General features: G+C 40.6%; 1 protein-coding gene across 1 annotated transcript in view; it reads left to right on the forward strand.

Annotated features, from left to right (window-relative positions):
- The window catches only part of LOC106090677 (transmembrane protein 26), a 28,499-nt gene extending 15,649 nt beyond the window's left edge, over positions 1 to 12,850 (forward strand). Inside the window, exons 4-8 of the mRNA XM_013256954.2 lie at positions 12 to 166; positions 230 to 428; positions 12,180 to 12,236; positions 12,304 to 12,513; positions 12,575 to 12,850. Of these exons, the coding sequence (XP_013112408.1) occupies positions 12 to 166; positions 230 to 428; positions 12,180 to 12,236; positions 12,304 to 12,513; positions 12,575 to 12,767 (814 nt within the window). The 3' untranslated portion in view covers positions 12,768 to 12,850. The remainder of the gene's footprint in view (positions 1 to 11; positions 167 to 229; positions 429 to 12,179; positions 12,237 to 12,303; positions 12,514 to 12,574) is intronic.
- The last annotated feature ends 6,119 nt before the right edge of the window (positions 12,851 to 18,969 follow it).

The following is an 18,969-nucleotide window of genomic DNA, read 5'->3' on the forward strand; positions in this document are numbered from 1 at the left end:
GGCGATTTCAGGCCGCCAACCGATTGCTGCAATAACTGTTGCTGCGGCATCGATGTCTGGGGCATTGTGCTTAACGTCATACTGCAGGACGCTCCGTTCTTGACATTTCGTTTGCTCATTATCTTCCAATACGATATCATCAGTTACATGAATGTCTTCTTCACATGTAAGTCTGAAGAAATATCACACATTTTTGAATCAGCTTTGATTAACCCAACTTTCATTAAAGGTAAAAATTCGTTGGTTATTGTCTTGCAATTGTATCGTTTGTATGTGGTAAATGCTGAATTTTGGAAAAATCGTCGTGAAACAAAGGCTACGTTGAAACAACGCCAATATAAATCAAAAAGACGCAATGATGATGACCCCAACGGAATTTATATGATCTCATCTGATCGTGGTGGCGAAATGAAGCGGAAAATCAAGAGGTTTGTAATAGAATAAACAAGATGCATTTGTAGCTCAGTAGCTAAAGCATACAATGACTGCTATTTTGGCAGTTAGAAATATTCTGAGAGATATCGTAGAAATATTCTGAGAGATCACGTATTTTTCTAGTAAAAATTTGCAGAAGAGTAAGATCAGCCCTTAATCTCTTTTGATATTTATATGAATTAAACAGCTGATTTTATAAAACAGCTTTTCAATGGCCAGAGGAGGCTACCGTAGCGCAGGGGTAAGCATGTCCGCCTATGACGCTGAACACCTGGGTTCGAATCCTTGCGAGAGCATCAGAAAAATTTTCAGCGGTGGTTTTCCCCTCCTAATGCGGGCAATATTTGTGAGGTACTATGCCATGTAAAACTCCTCTCCAAAGTGGTGTCGCACTGCGTCACGGGGTCCCCTTATCATTGAGCTTAAACTTCAATCGGACTACACTCATTGATATGTGAGAAGTTTGCCCCTGTTCTTAGTAGAATGTTCATGGGCAAAATTTTTAATTTGCAAAAAACCTCCAGTAGAAATTTACAAGCTCTCAATTACAAAACTCTCACGCATTACCCGCTCTCTTCTGCTGGCAAATAAAGTACGCGAATAACTTCTAGTAATAATTTGTGCAAAATATTAAAAAAAATTTTATTTGAATTTTTGTCTTTGAATACTAAAAAGTAAAAAGGCGTTAAGTTCGGCCGGGCCCCACCACCTCGGTTATATACGTAAACCACATTTCGTCAAAATCTGGTGAAAAATGCATACCTTATTCCCCATAGCAGCTATATCGAAATTTTTTCCGTTTTGAACCAAATGCTAATAAGTACAAGTCATTGTTCAATAGTGTATAACAAAATATTGATCTTTTTAGAAGCTATATCTAAAAATATACCGATCTGAACCATATACGACACAGATGTTGAAAAGCCTAACATAAGTCAACGTGTCAAATGTCAGTGAAATCGGACAATAAGTGCACCTTTTATGACCCCAAAACCTTAAAACGAGAGATCGCTCTATATGGCGGCTATCTTCAAATTTGGACCGATCTGGGCCAAATTGAAGAAGGGGTTCGAAGGTCTTTACACAACTCACTGTCCCAAATTTCGGAGGAATCGGACAAAAATGCGCTTTTTATGGGCTCAAAACTTTAAATCGAGAGATCGGGCTATATGGCAGCTATGTCCAAATCTGGACCGATCTATGCCATATTGCAGAGGTAAGTCGAAGGGCTTAACTTAACTCACTGTCCCAAATTTCGGTGACATCGGACAATAAATGCGCATTTTATCGGCCCAAAACCTTAAACCTCGGTCTACATGGCAGCTATATTCAAATCTGGACCAATCTAATCCAAGTTGAAGAATGATGTTGAAGGGCCTAACACAACTCACTGTCCCAAATTTCGGCAAAATCGGACAAAAAATGCGCCTTTTATGGACCCAAAACCTTAAATCGAGGGATCGGTCTATATGACAGCTATATACAAATCTGGACCGATTTGGGCCAAATCGAAGAATGATGTCGAGTGGCCTAAGACAACTCACTGTCCCAAATTTCAGCAAAATCGGATAATAAATGTGGCTTTTATGGCCCTAAAACCCTAAATTGGCGGATCGTACTATATGACAGCTATATTCAAATCTATACCGATCTGAGCCAAATTGAAGAATAATATCGAAGGGCCTAACACAACTTACTGTCCCAAATTTCAGCAAAATCGGAAAATAAGTGTGACTTTTATGGCCCTAAGACCCTAATTCGGCGGATCGGTCTATACGGGGGCTATATCAAGATATAGTCCGATATAGCCTATCTAGGAACTTAACGTGCTTATGGACAAAAAAAGAGAAGAATATCTAGTGGTGTGATTTCAGCAGACAGTGTGATTTCAACATAGAGACCGACGGACATGGCTAGATCGTCTTAGATTTTTGTGCTGATCAAGAATATATACACTTTATAGGGTCGAAAATGGATATTTCGATGTGTTGCAAACGGAATGACAAAATGAATATACCCACATCCTTCGGTGGTGGGTATAAAAAGTAAAAATGGTGTTAAGTTCTTACATGGAAGAACTTTCGAGTTCTTTATAATTAAGTAATATCTGTACCATTCTAATCAGCATAAGGACTCCTGTTTTTTTTAAAAACTTTACTTTATAACAATCAAAAAACTGGTTATTGCCTTAAAATGGTTATAATTCTATTTTAAAAGCAGATTTTATTCAAAACAATTGCTGAAAAACCAGAAAGAACTTAGCCATTTAAAACATATGATGTTTCAGCTTTATGTCGAAATGTAGACGAAAATGACGAAATTGTTTTAGAATTGCATAGCGGTCAAGGGTATAAAGAGTGATTTGTTAAGAGCTTGATAACTTTTTTTTTAAAAAAAACGCATAAAATTTGCAAAATCTCATCGGTTCTTTATTTGAAACGTTAGATTGGTCCATGACATTTACTTTTTGAAGATAATTTCATTTAAATGTTGACCGCGGCTGCGTCTTAGGTGGTCCATTCGGAAAGTCCAATTTTGGGCAACTTTTTCGAGCATTTCGGCCGGAATAGCCCGAATTTCTTCGGAAATGTTGTCTTCCTGGAATAGTTGCTGGCTTATTTCTGTAGACTTTAGACTTGACGTAGCCCCACCAGCGTACAAACCACACCAAACAGTGCATTTTTCGGGATGCATGGGCAGTTCTTGAACGGCTTCTGGTTGCTCTTCACTCCAAATGCGGCAATTTTGCTTATTTACGTAGCCATTCAACCAGAAATGAGCCTCATCGCTGAACAAAATTTGTCGATAAAAAAGCGGATTTTCTGCCAACTTTTCTAGGGCCCATTCACTGAAAATTCGACGTTGTGGCAGATCGTTCGGCTTCAGTTCTTGCACGAGCTGTATTTTATACGGTTTTACACCAAGATCTTTGCGTAAAATCTTCCATGTGGTCGAATAACACAAACCCAATTGCTGCGAACGGCGACGAATCGACATTTCACGGTCTTCAGCAACACTCTCAGAAACAGACGCAATATTCTCTTCTGTACGCACTGTACGCATTCGTGTGGTTGGTTTAATGTCCAATAAAGTAAACTGAGTGCGAAACTTGGTCACAATCGCATTAATTGTTTGCTCACTTGGTCGATTATGTAGACCATAAATCGGACGTAAAGCGCGAAACACATTTCGAACCGAACACTGATTTTGGTAATGAAATTCAATGATTTGCAAGCGTTGCTCGTTAGTAAGTCTATTCATGATGAAATGTCAAAGCATACTGAGCATCTTTCTCTTTGACACCATGTCTGAAATCCCACGTGATCTGTCAAATACTAATGCATGAAAATCCTAACCTCAAAAAAATCCTAACAATCAAAAAATTAGTTGGTGAAGAGCCCGATATGCCAGACAATGTTGCGAATACATTGTCTCAGTCGCAATTTGATTGTACCACTGCCTTATTAAGAAAATTGTAGCTACACTGAAGAAAGTTTGTCCTAATTTAAACGATTCGAGTCAAAGATTAGCAAACTTAATTCATAAATTTTCTAACTTTTTAGGGAAACATTCCTTTTGGTGAAAGATATTTTCCTTGATATTAATGATTTTTTTATTTTAAATGTCAGGTTAATAAATCCTTAACTCTGCGTCTTGTTATTAAAGGCAAAAATCTAAAATGAAGGTTAAAATATCGTTAGAGTTAGGAAGCTGACTTTGTGACCTCACTTAAAGACGTAAAATTGCCTTACAAATAGGAGCATCTTTAAATGTTTAGTTTTTTGTTTGGTTAAAATGCTAAGTTTGAAAAAAGAATTTTTAAAAATTTGAAACGTTAGTAAAAAGAAAATTTAATTTAAAGATAGCATATTTATTTTAAAGTTTTTGTTCTTTGGTTCGATTTCATTGCTAAAATCCTACGAATAAGAAAAATTTTGAAATTTTAGGCTAATTTTTTTTTTCTGTGTACAATATCCAAGTTAATAGAAGGTGCCTAGACTTTCATTGGGATGTTTTCAAATAAGATGAACATATAAGTTATGACAGGAATACTCTGAAGAGCTGGGAAGGTTACTGTAGTGCAAACTAATAGAGATCCCTGCTATAAAAAAAGTGATAGAAGGGCTAAGGTATGATGTATTAACGACATTTGGCATAAATATCTTTTTAGGTAGCTCTAAAGAACTTTATTCTGAATTCAAAAACTCTTCTCGATTGTCGCAGATACCTTAACGAGATGCCTGAACTGTTTATTTTACAACTCACCTGATCTGGCTGATATACCAGGGAATTGTAGAACAGAGGAGCTTGCAAGACTAGAAACTACACATTTCAGCGACATGCCAGCTAATTGTTTGAGAACTGGGGACAGTGAACGATCCAAGGTTATGCTGCCCAATCTCACAATGAAGACGTTGTTCACTTAGTTGTCGTTGACTAAAAGAGATGTCTCACTCATCGTGCCCATCATGTAGCGTCACTGTCTGATTGGAAAACATGCTAAGAGACTGAAGTTTACCACTAACAGTGAGGACTGCGGGGAATAGCAAACTTTAGAATACCTGCTGTCCTCACTCAAAAGTAGAATGGATTTCAGTTTAGGTTCATATTTATTTGAAAACTTTCTGAATTAGCAATTGACCGGATGGTAGAATCCGGAAGGCATCTACCTCCTCTTGTGCTTGTGGTTTCCCAATAGACTAAAATATCTGAGTAAATCTGAGTGGAGGCCATCGTACCGCTAAGGGTAGTATGTCCACCCTGAAAGGCTGGATTCAAATCCCGTTGAGAAAATCATAAAAAAAAATTGAAGTTCTGGGATAACCAGAACTCCTAGTGTTGGCAACATATGTGGGGTAGTCACCGGTATATGAAGTCTCTAGTAAGCGGGGTCGCTCTGCGGCACCCCGTTCGAACTTGGAAATAAAAAAAGGGCGCCCCAGTACCCGAGTTAGTAGCATGCTTGGATCACCAGTGCAGGGGTCGTGGGTTCGATTCCCGCCAGAAGCTTTGGTCTACCGCTGCTGTGGCATCACAATGGACTTAAAATTGTCTTAGTGAGTCTGTAAAGGACTGCCACTCTTACCTTACCTAACCTAACCTAACCTAGGTTGAAAAGAGGGTGCGGTTATTAATTCGACCCACGTCACTATGGACATACACCTATGTCAGTAATTGGCTTGTCGTGCGCTCTCAATACTAAAAAGTTAACCTCGAAAAAGAAAATCTATGTTAGGAGTTCCGTGCTGCTTACAAAATCCTTAATTATTTTCCATACCACGCCCCTGAGTTGGTATTGTGTCCCCACCTAAGTACCAGAGTCTGTTAAAAGTGATAGCCGGGCAATAACATAGTAAATGCTCCAACGTCTCATTATCTTCCCCACATGCCTTACAAATGCTATCGCTTACCGCATAGTCCTATGTGTTCCGTTATGTTAGTGAATGCTATACTGACCTCGTTCTAAGTTCCTTTCAGTTATAGCCTCGTCTTCCCACGATCCGGATCTCCCCATAGGATTTTCGCCGTCCCACCGACTGTTTCGGTATTCCACAGTGTTACATGCACGTTCGTCGCCCACGCCCTTAACTCGGACAGCGTTGAGCCAAAATGCTTCGGGTTAACCAAATTTGTTGACGACAGTCCTTTGGCCTTCACTTCCGCTATGACCCGGCATCCAAACGATGCGGATTGTACCATAGTCAGAGAAGGCGTTGATTTCATTCTTAAACTCCAAGACTATTGTTGACCTTCTCGTTCTTGTTGTTATTGTCCCTATAGCCAGTTTACTGTCCTTAAAGACGACCACTCTCGACGTCTACAAGTGAACCTCAAACCACCTCACGCGTTTCATGATCGTCCGAATCGCTGTCTGCAGTAGTCTTCCGAATTTTGGCCAGTAGGTTTTCAACTTATTACGGAAGTTTAACGGATTCGGCGCTGGCAGTGCTAAACCAAATATAGCGATGGTCCTGGATTATGGCAATATGAATCATACCCTTGCTGATTTTCTCCATCAGAGCGTGTTAAGCCGTCTCGCTCCAGTGGAGGTTCATCTTGATGACTTCAATCATTGGTCCTCCAGTAAATGGGTAATGGTCTCATCGTCTGCTCCCTATTCTTTTAATTGCATTGAGTTTCCCTTCACTGCACCGCCTGATATTTCAATATTAGGATCTTTGCCAATTCTAGTCTTCCGAATCTTGCGAAAGTCAATGATCGTTGGATCCCTGTTCGTAAGGCTGTGTTGAGTCTCTGGCTCCTGCACTGTCTGACGTTTCTAATATTAGGATTTTCGCTTGTCCTAGTCCTCCCATTATTGGGACAGGCGGCCTTGGTCTCTTCGTTAGCCCCCTGTTTGTTTAATGGTATTGAGTCCACTGCCATTGCACGGCATGATGTCTTAATATGAGGATCTTTGCCTATCCTAGTCTTCCCAATCTTGAGAAGACAGCCTTGGTCCCATAGTGCATCAAACTTGTAACGCAGACTGGATCAATGCCCACCACAAGGAGAATTTCTTCCTCCTTCTGGTCTCCGTGGAAGACCACCCATTTCTCTGCGACTAAATCTTGGTTTTGTTGCCTATGAATCCTAACATGCGTTCCGTCGCGAATTTGCTGCCCTATCCCTTAATGACGACCGTAGCCTTTGTGAGCTGTGAGAGCTTTGCGTCCCAGGGAATTTTGATACTTCCGAAGAGCTTCTGGACGGTATCAATACATACTTTCTGCTGGCGCGAAGCGCAGCGTAAAAATTTCCCCTCTTTTCTTGCAGCTCATCATTTGCAGGGGTGGACCCTCTTCAGAGTCCCGCACATGTTCGAAAATCAGTTCGTTAACCAAATCCTCCACTTGAGACCGATGATCTGGTGGAATCCTTCTGGATGCACTGCCGATATCGATGACTGTATAAGTCATCTCATCTCTGTTGTGTTTCCTTGCCTAAGAGCACAGCTTCTTACCTTTTTCAGCGACCATCTTCCCCTTCCGTGATGGCTGCGGCGTCTTTTAGAAATTACAAAACTCCATGAAGTCTCAGGGGGTGTGCGCGTTTCCTTCGTCCCAGTTCCTATGTTGTCTCCCTTTGCAGGACACTGTCTGGAGTCTCCATTGAGGGAGAGCTGGCTTGGATCTTTTTCTTATTCAGCATTTTAGCAATGTTCGTGAGATGAGATTCTATTTCCAATTTTCGTAGACGTGCTTGGAATGTCAGTTCTTCCCCTTGCAGCATCCTGCACTGTCGCGTGATTGCGCTGCCGGTGCATGCTCCTCAGTCTAATTCGTCGTCCACCGGATTGCTTCTCTGTCTTCTTGTGAGCTTAGCAAAGCAATCGCTCACTTCAGGCGTCATACCGCTATCCTCATCTCCCGATTCGGCTGTGATGACTGTTTTATACACACTGTCGCTGTCTGAATCTGAATCAGAAACACCACCTTTAGTTAAAGGCTGGGGGCGGACCGCGCATCCCACTGGTTTATCTGTCTCTTCCTCATTTGATGGTATGACGACTGTTTGTTCGCTTAAAGCATAACTCTCGACTACAAGTTCCAAAGCACCATGCTATGGTCTGATGCCACCACTGCCGCTTTTGGGTCTTCGTGGTCTGTTTTGAGCCTACTTCTGAAAGGCTTCAACATTTTTTCGTTATAGGTAGTACCTTTTCTGAAATACAGTTTTTTTTGAGCAGCGAAATGAAAACACGTCCGCTCTACTCAACTTTGAACTAAAAAAGAAACCAATGAATGGGATTCATAATAAATGGTTAATCAATCAAATATACTTTAAATTATGTTATATTGAAGACGCCTGCAGAACACAAGGTTTTAATTAGTTTGCCTAGAATCAGTTTTGCCATGTCATTAGCCCTGTCTCAGAACACCTTTAACAGGTTTTGCACTTTGTGACACTTAACAAATTATTGTTATTAGCACATTAAACTTTTTGTTTTTTTTACAACGTGTTCTACTAGGACGTGTGTAGTTTAAAAATTTTTCAGTTATTAGCCTAACAGCACAGAACATTGGCTATTCCGTCCAAAGAACTGTCGGAAATTTTGCACGTAGTCCCTACAACGTTAGAAAACATACTGAAGTGCCACAATATCTTTTATTTTAAGGGAAATTCGGTCGGCAGACAATAGCATTGAACACAAAGGCAACCAGCTCCCAAGAAGAAGAACATATACTTTGTAGAAGTAGAAAGGACCAGGGGAACACATTGCGATCTAATCACGTTCAGCACATAGAACACCAATGTAGAGGATGGCAGAATCGATCAAACTAAAATTTTGAGACGCCTACTTACACGAGCACCAAAGTTCAAATGTAGTAGCAACTGTAGTTTTTTCAAATGTAGTGAAAAACTTTTTACAATATATTCTAATAAAACATCCACAAAGTATGCCATTCATTTTTTCTTTTCGCTACCGACTTGAAAGCAACCCGAGTTGCTTTATACTCTTCAAGCGAAGGCAAACAAAAATCATTTAATTTGAAAAACAACTAAATTTGTACTTAATTATACCCTTCACCATAGGATAGGGGTGTACTGATTTCGTCATTCTGTTTGTAACACCTCGAAATATGCGTCTGAGACCTCAAAAAGTATATATATTATCTTGATCGTCGTATCATTTTAAGTCGATCTAGTCATGTCCGACCGTCCGACAGTCTGTCGAAAGCAAGCTAAGTTTCGATGGAGTAAAGCTAGCCGCTTGAAATTTTGCACAAATCCTTTTTATTAGTGTAGGTCGGTTGGGATTGTAAATGGGCCAAATCGGTCCATGTTTTGATATAGCTGCCATATAAACCGATCTTGGGTCAGACTTCTTGAGCCTCTAGACTCTGAAAGGCGAAATTCTAGTCTGATATGACTGAAATTTTGCACGTGATGTTTTGGTATCACTTCCAACAACTGCGCTAAGTATGGTTCAAATTGGTCAATGTTTTGATATAGCTGCCATATAAACCGATCTTTGGTCTTGACTTCTTGAGCCTCTAAAGGGCGCAATTCTTGTCCTATTTGACTGAAATTTGCACGTGGTGTTTTGGTATCAAATTGCAAATGTTGCCCATGAACATTCCACTAAGGAACAGGGGCAAACTTCTCACATATCAATGAGTGCAGTCCGATTCAAGTTTAAACTCAATGATAAGGGGCCTCCTTTTTATAGCCGAGTCCGAACGGCTTGCCGCAGAGCGACACCTCTTTGGAGAGAAGTTTTACATGGCATAGTACCTCACAAATGTTGTCAGCATTAGGAGGGGAAAACCACCGCTGAAAATTTTTTTTGATGGTTTCGCCAGGATTCCAACCCAGGCGTTCAGCGTCATAGGCGGACATGCTAACCTCTGCGCTACGGTGGTCTCCGATGTTTTGATATTACTTCCAACAACTGTTTTAAGTATGATTCATAATCTGGAATAGCTATCATATAAACTGGTCTTGGATCTTGACTTCTTGAGCCAATAGAGCTCGCAATTCTCTTCCGATTTTGCATGAGGTGTTTTGTTATGACTTTTAATAACTATGATAGGTATGGCGCAAATCAGTACATAACCTGATATAGCTGCCATATAAACCGATCTGGGATCTTGACTTCTTGGGCGTCTAGAGGGCAAATTGTGTACAACGGCTTCTCTTATGAGCTTCAATATGGTCTAAATCGATCAATAGCTTGATACAGCTCCCAAATAAACGGATCTCCCGATTTTGCTTCTTGTTTTGAATTAAACTTGGATATATACAAGCGAAAATGTTCGGCCGGTCCGAATTTTGGGAATCCACCACGGTATATTGGGCTAAAAGAATTAAGTAGTTGAAGGTATTATGTGAACTGAAATTTCTTTCAAATTATGGAAAAATTTAAGCTTCCAGGAGCTCAACATGTCAAATCGGGAGATCAGTGTATACAATATTCCAGTTTATAGACCGATTTGAACCATATTAAGGACGTTTGTTGCAAAATATCAGCCAAATCGGATAACAACTGCGGCTTCCAGGGACTGAAGAAGTAAAATCAAGAGATTGGTTTCTATGGAAGCTAACTATGTCTGGTTATAGGCCGATTTAGACAATACTCAGCACGGCTGTTGGAAGTTGTGACAGAACACAATGTGCAAAATTTCCGCCAAATCAGTTAAAAATTTGCGTCTTCTTAGGACTTAAGAGTTCAAATCTAAGGACCATTTTATTTGGGAATTATTTTCAAATCAGAACCGATATGACACATTTGCAATCCCCAACGACCTAGATTAGATAGGATTATCTGGCAGTAAACCACTCAGATGTTTCCTTCGACTGTAATACCACAGGAACAGGAGAAGGAAGATGCCATCTAGTTAAACCATCCAGATCGTTTTAAAAAGCCCAAAAACTTTCGAATGTTCACATCCGCTAAATCTTACGAAGTTGAACTCATTCTGACTGCCAGTGCGGGACACATACATACACACATCAGATGTTCTATACTCTCTTCTTTCTTGACGTCCTCACAGTTTCTGAAGAAGTCATCACTTCAGTCTGTCAGCATGTTTTTCTATCACGATGGACACAATGACTGAGACGGCTGCTATAGTCAGCGGCAGCAAGGCGGTTTACAACCCGCACTATGTGACCATTTGTCACAAAGTTGACCTTCGGGCCTAATATTTCGACATAACTTACATATCGCTAGAGGAATATCCACTGATTTCAGTTCCCCTGTAATGTGTAAGCTAGTTCCTAGTCTCGCAAGCTCATCTGCTCTACAATTCCCTGGGATAACTTTGTGGCCCGCCAACCAGAACAGGTAAATTTTGAGCAGTTCAGCCATCTCGTTGAGAGATCTGTGACAATCGAGGGCGGTTTTTGAATTCTCCAGGGATTGAATGGCTGTCTGTAATAACGACACTACATCTTGGCCATTCCAGCACATCTAAAATCACAAGGATCTTCACTTGATACATACAGTGGACGGGTAACTTTTTCGATATGACCAGTTCTAGTTCTTCAGAGTAAGCACCAATGCCCACCTGGTCGTCTAGTTGGGAACCATTCGTATAGAAGTCCATGCATCTTTTATTATTAGCGATATTTTAGTTCCTATCGGTTCTGTCAGGAATAGTAGTACTGTTCTTTTTATCAAAAAGAAGCTAAGACAGTTTGTAATCTACACTCCATGGAACATCGGGCCTTGTATCAAGTGTCCGTAGCCGCCGCATGATCTAAGAGAAAGCTCCCTTAGCCTCACAGCAGTGGTCGCAGCAATTTGGCTAGCCACAATGTTCGGAGACAGTAGGTGTAGCATTAAGTTCAGTGCATCAGATAAAGTCGTCTTCAAGGCGGCCGTTATTCACTGTGAGTATTGAACAGTACATCCTCCATCCCAAGACTATAAGACCATATAGCATTATAGGTTTGACAACTGCAGTATACAACCAGTGCATGGCACGCGGTTTAAACCCCCCAATTTTTGCAGGTGTATAGGTCAAACATTTTTAGTGTTCTCAATTCAAAACAGATGTTTGGTGTTGTAAATGGTCTAATCCAGATGTTATTTGGATTACTGTTTCTTACTTTGAACGTATGTATATCATGCTACCTTGTGCCCCCGGTGTTTAATTTCTATCTAAATGATCACTACTTTCAATATGTAAAGACTGCTAATTTCAAGGTTTAGGCCGGCCAAACTGAATAATGTTTTCGCTAGCTTTTTTCCATAAAAGTGATGAAGACTTTCACAACAACTTTTACATTTTCAGAGCCAAGGATTATTCGGATGATGAAGTTGCTTACAAGAAGAAAGCCAAAAAGGACAAGTAATAATAGTGGCACAAAAGAAGAAATTATTTTTAAACTATGCATTGCAATTTATTTTTACAGAAGTAAGAAACGTAAGCGTAAAGATACTGGATATTCGACTGCCAGCTCACAAAATCTCTATTCAACCAAAGGTGACACAGACAAGGGCGGAAGGCGAAAGGATAAGAAGGGTAAGAAAGGTAAACGCGATCGTAGTAAATCACCCTGCAGCAGTGATATTGTGGAAGCTCGCAAATCCAAACACGGCAAGAAATCGGACAAATCCGATAAAAAGTATAAAAGGATGATGCATTTGTAGTTCGAATAACAGTTAAATTCAAACTTTCTATTGCAGAAAATCTAAGAGAATCGATGCTGTAATCGAGGAATCCAATAGTTCAAATAGCTCCAGTGATTCCAGTAACTCCACTCTGCCAAGCTATGAGGTTATCAATGAAAAGAAGTCGAAATCGAAACGCCGAAAACGTGATTTAAGTTCCTCCTCCAGCAGCGATTCCTCGGATACCTCATCTTCGGAGTCATCATAAATGGTCCACGCACAGGCAGGGTCATCAATATATGCTGGAAAAGACGCTTGGTCTGGCCTAACCAATTTTGGTTGTTGGTCTACATTTTTTTGGATTTGGTCGAATTCCTCCAAATATAAAAGGAATTAAAATTTTGTCTCCCAACCGCAACAATACAAAAGAAATTAAAAATGACATTTCTATTGGCGGTTCAAAGTGATTTTGTAGCAAAATAAGAAGCAAAAAACAAGCAACAATTTGTCAAAAATGTCTCCAAGTGAGCATAAGTATTTACTCTAGATGATATTGAATACATTTTTTGGTATAATGTTCTTTTATAGCTTGTATACATACTTGGGTATTTATTTATTTAAGTTTATAATATTAAGAGAGATTTTTTTGTAACAAACGCTTACATTAATAGTATGCCGTATTTACGAGTATTGTATTAACTTAATAGTAGGTAATGAACAAAAAAAAACGAGAAAATAAATTTAAAACAAATATTAAAAGTCAAATTGATCGGTGGCAAATAACGTACAATGGTCTTGGAAAAATATTATAGAGTTGTGGAGGAAAGCGTAAGCGATATTTTTGAGTTCTTCATTCAAGCCCTGAAATGAGTTTCCGGTCGCATATTTCTCCAAGATTATCGATGTGTCAATTATAGAGCAATGAGTAGTAATGTTAGTTAAAACTTGAGTACTTACCTAACTCCTATAGGTTGCCTATTAAATTAACTGTTGAGTGGAGCGGACGTTTTTGCATTTGGTTCCTCGAAGAAAAATATCCGTATCTCGGAATAGATACCTATACGAAAAATTTTAAAGATTTTCGGAAGAAGGCTCAAAATGGACTCCAAAGATCCAACAGCTGCGTTAATGCCATTAGTCCGTAGCATCATGTCCGCCCTTACTATGTGTGTGGGAGCCTGTAGTAGAGAGTAATGCTTCCAGAGCACAACTAGTCGTCAGACTAATTAAGCAGGAAGAGACGATGCGCAGTTCGTCCCAGGCTTTTTAGTTAAGGTGGTGTTTCCGACTCAGATTTAGACATTGACATTGTCAATCAAGCAGTCATCGCAGCCGAATCGAAAGAAAAGGATGGCGGGATAAGGGCAGAAGTGAGCGACGGCTTCGCAATTCCGAGCACGACCAAGGAGACAGAGAAGTATGCACTTGGAAGGTATAGAATTGACATTCCAGGCACTTCAAAGGGAGCTGAGAATCAGATCTCTCGAAGAGCATAACACTGCTAAAATGCTGAAAAAGAGCTCCTCGCTTTCAAGTACTCTGGGAAGACCAAGCCAGCCTTCCCGCAATGAAGACTCCAGACAGTATCCTGCGGAGGGAGACTAAGTCGGAACAGGAACGAAGGAAGCACGCACGCGCCCTGAGTCTTCATGGAGGACTGTGACTTTCAAACGGAGGCCACAGAAGATGGTCGCTGATAAAGGTATGGAGCCGCCCTTTTACGCCAAAGTGGCAAGAAAGCACAACAGAGATGAGCTGACTTATCCAGTCATCAATGTCAGTAGTGCATCCGGTAGGTTTCCATTTGATCATCGGTCTCAAGTGGAGGATCTGGTTAAAGAGCGGATTTCGAACATGTGTGGAACTCTGAAGAGGTTCGACCCCTACAAATGATGAGCTGAGAGTATAGAGGGCACATCTTTACGCTGCGCTTTGCGTCAGTAGAATGTATTGATACCGTTAAGAAGCTCTTCGGGAGTATCCATACTCCCTGGGGCGCAAGGCTTGACCTGGTGAGAAAGATGGACATCCTCTAGATCACAAAGGCAACGCTACGTAACGCGTGTAAGGATTCTTAGGCAAGCAAAACCAAGGCTTGGTAGCAGAGAAATGGGTGATCTCCTACAAGGAGAAGAAGGAGAAAGGAACTCTTCTTGTGGTAGGTATTGATAAAGTCTCCGTGACAAGTTTGGCTAAGACTAAAGGCTTGGCGCATTACAGGTTCAAGGCTGTCTTTTTCAAGATTGGGAAGACAATGATAGGCAAAGATTCTTATATTGCACGGCATGACGTCGTCATGCGGTGCAGTACAGGGGCCTAACGACGAGACCATTGCCGACTGTCTCAATAGTGGGATGACTAGGTCAAGCGAAGATTCTAACATCTAAGACATCAGGCAGTGCAGGGGCGAGAGACTTAACACAGCCTAACGAACAGGGACCCAACGATGGAACCATATCCGACTTGATCAAGATTCGGAAGACTTGAATATGCAAAGATCTTAATATTGAAACATCAGGCAGTGCAGTGACAGAAATCTCAATGCAGCTTAACGAACAGGAAGCCGACGATGAGACCATCAAATACTCCCAAAAAGCCCATTTACTTAAAATTCGGAAAACTAGAATAGGCAAAATCCTAATTTTGAAACATCAGGCAGTGCAGTGACAGGAATCTCATTGCAGCTTAATGAACAGGGAGCCGGCGATGAGACCATCACCCACTCTCAAGAAGCCCATTTACTGGAGGACCAATGACTGAGGTCATCTAGATGAACCTTCACGCTCTGATGGAAAAAATTCAGCAAGGGCAAGATTCACATTGCGTTAACTCAGGATTCAAGGGCGACCCGGAACAAAGCTTCTGAATTGAACCATTTCAACTACTAATTATTCTATGCTAACACTGGTACTCGGCCGAGGACCTGCGTTATTTGTCCTAGAAATTTGAATTATATATTTTCCCCAGAATTGTCAACGTCGGATGCAACAGTGATGAGACAGGCAGATGGTGGAGCATACCTGGCATCACTTTATCTGCCTTTCGACTCTCCGACACCGCCACCCATGTCGGAGTTGCAACGGCTGGTGAGGAAGGCAAAATAGACAGGAAATGAGGTACTAATAGGGTGCGATGCGAACTCTCACCACACTTTGTGGGGTAGTACCAACATTAATAAGCGGGGTCAAGCCTGGCAGAATTCTTGAATACAAACGACCTAATAACACTTAATATTGGCAACACCGCTACGTTTGTTAATAGGATTAGGGACGCCTTCTCTGAGGATGGCATAATCCGCATCGTCTGGGTGCCGGGTCATAGCAGAGTGTGGAGAAATGAAAGAGCAGACGATTAAGCGGTGAAGGTCAGAGAACCGCCATCAATAACCTTGGTTAACCCGAAGCCTTTCGGGTCACACAGTCCAAGTTAAGGGCGTGCTCGACGAACGCATGTAACACTGTGGCACAGCGAATCGGTCTGTAGGAAGGCGAAAATTCTATGGGGAGATCCGGATCACAGAAGACGTGGCTGAAAGGAAGTAAGAAGGAGGTAAGTATAGCTTTCGGTGTCAAAACGGGACACATGGGTGCGGCAAGTCATAGCATATGGAGGGCATGTGGGGAAGATGATGAGGCGTTGGTGCATTTCCTAGGTCGTTGCCCGGCTTTCGCGGCTAATTGACACCGGTACTTAGGTGGGTACACAATACCAGAGATGAACCAACTTAGGATCTTAGATTTTGTAAGTAGCATCGAATTCCTAACTTAGATTTTCTTTTTCGAGGTTACTTTTTATTATTTTGAGCGCACAACAAGCCGATTACTGGCGCCTTCCTTTCATCTTTACTAAACCTAACCTTACTCTTAACAAGTAAAATAATTTGACCAAGCTTAATCATTCAGCACACTGGGTTCTATTAACTCTTTAAGAAAATTCATTTTATTTATAGGTTATTTTGCTTCTGTTTCCAGTAAGACGCCAGATATGAAGCCTGGAAGTAGTTTTAGAGTAGACTCCAAAGGATAAACAGCGGTGTGATTGTATCAGGCCGCAGAATATTGTCTGCAACTGAAACCACTACTGGTGGAATGAGTGATTAAGGCTCCAGTAGGCGACTGGTTGCAAAAATATATTGCAAAATCATGCACGAATTATGTCACTACCATGAACAGGCGTTGTTGAAAATATCAACATGCGAGGATGATTTTTTTGAGCGCTCATTGATGATTTCATACACCGACTGTCATGAACATTATCCAACAAAATGAGAATTTATACCAACTTTTATGGTGGAGTTACATAAGATTTTCTCTCACGTGCTTGCGTGTTGTCAAAAACAGTAAGGCTGCTATTTCACGATAAGACTTGTCATATGAGCTGTCACTTTCGGTATTCTATAATCGGCATATATTTTCATATGTATTGTACTTTTTATACCCTCCACCATAAGATGGGGGGTATACTAATTTCGTCATTCTGTTTGTAACTACTCGAAATATTCGTCTGAGACCCCATAAAGTATATATATTCTTGATCGTCGTGAAATTTTATGTCGATCTAGCCATGTCCGTCCGTCTGTCCGTCCGTCCGTCCGTCCGTCCGTCCGTCCGTCCGTCCGTCTGTCTGTCGAAAGCACGCTAACTTCCGAAGGAGTAAAGCTAGCCGCTTGAAATTTTGCACAAATACTTCTTATTAGTGTAGGTCGGTTGGTATTGTAAATGGGCCATATCGGTCCATGTTTTGATATAGCTGCCATATAAACCGATCTTGGGTCTTGACTTCTTGAGCCTCTAGAGTGCGCAATTCTTATCCGAATGGAATGGAATTTTGCACGACGTGTTTTGTTATGATATCCAACAACTGTGCCAAGTATAGTTCAAATCGGTTCATAACCTGATATAGCTGCCATATAAACCGATCTTGGGTCTTGACTTCTTGAGCCTCTAGCGTGCGCAATTCTTATCCGATCAGAATGAAATTTTGCACGACGTGTTTTGTTATGATATCCAACAACTGTGCCAAGTATGGTTCAAATCGGTTAATAACCTGATATAGCTGCCATATAAACCGATCTTGGGTCTTGACTTCTTGAGCCTCTAGAGTGCGCAATTCTTATCCGAATGGAATGGAATTTTGCACGACGTGTTTTGTTATGATATCCAACAACTGTGCCAAGTATAGTTCAAATCGGTTCATAACCTGATATAGCTGCCATATAAACCGATCTTGGGTCTTGACTTCTTGAGCCTCTAGAGGGCACAATTCTTATCCGATTTGAATGAATTTTTGCACGAAGTATTTCGTTATGATATTCAACAACTGTGCCAAGTATGGTTGAAATCGGTCCATAACCTGATATAGCTGCCATATAAACCGATCTGGGACCTTGACTTCTTGACCCCTAGAGGTCGCAATTATTATCCGATATGCCTGAAATTTTGTACGACGGATCCTCTCATGACCATCAACAAACGTGTTTATTATGGTCTGAATCGGTCTATAGCCCGATACAGATCCCATATATATCGTTCTCTCTATTTTATTTCGTGAGCCCCAATGGGCGCAATTCTTATACGAATTGGCTGACATTTTACCGGACCATATCTTGATATCGTTTTAATAGCAGAGCAACTCTTTTCTTATATCCTTTTTTGCCTAAGAAGAGATGCCGGGAAAAGAACTCGACAAATTCGATCCATGGTGGAGGGTATATAAGATTCGGCCCGGCCGAACTTAGCACGCTTTTACTTGTTATTAATAGACAAGTACTTTTCATTAAAATCCACTAGCCATATTAAATTTTTCGTACATATCATACGATGTGCACAATTTTCAGAGTTGCTATTGTTGAAATTATATATGACAAGTCTTATCGTGTAATAGCAGCTTAACAAGGTAGGTTTGCGTTGATGCAATGAGACACCAAATGCAAGCAAGCGTCTTACGGACTAAGTTAAACAACTTTCAACATTTGCATGCGTTCAAAGCAAAAAACAAAATGTTTGAATTTGTTTGGTATTCAAACATTTTTTTGCAGTCTATAAAATCCAAAAAAATTTATTTTAATAAACTCATTTTTGATAACATTTTTATTAAAATAATCATTGGAAATAACACAAAAATTTGTATATTAGAAATTCGTATACAGTAATAGGTGCATAGTATGCAACTCAACCCGAAGTACGCATATGGCGACGTTTAGCCACAAACAGGCACACAAGTGACAGAATAGTACATTGCCTATTCAACCATTAGTTTAAATGAATCTTAACACATTATACGTACAGGGTCGATTTTCAGCGGCACATAAAAACTTTTTGCAACTTTTGAATAACTGTGCTCTAGATGTTGTCAGAATTTGAACGGCTGTGGACGGTTTCGAACGTTTCGTTCACAAAAACTGTTATTGATTTATGAACCTTTGTGGTTGATTTGATGTGTGTTGATTCATTTTGATTGATTTTTTCTAT

This window comes from Stomoxys calcitrans, chromosome 2, assembly GCF_963082655.1.
Source record: "Stomoxys calcitrans chromosome 2, idStoCalc2.1, whole genome shotgun sequence".
NCBI classification, from domain to species: Eukaryota; Metazoa; Arthropoda; class Insecta; order Diptera; family Muscidae; genus Stomoxys; species Stomoxys calcitrans.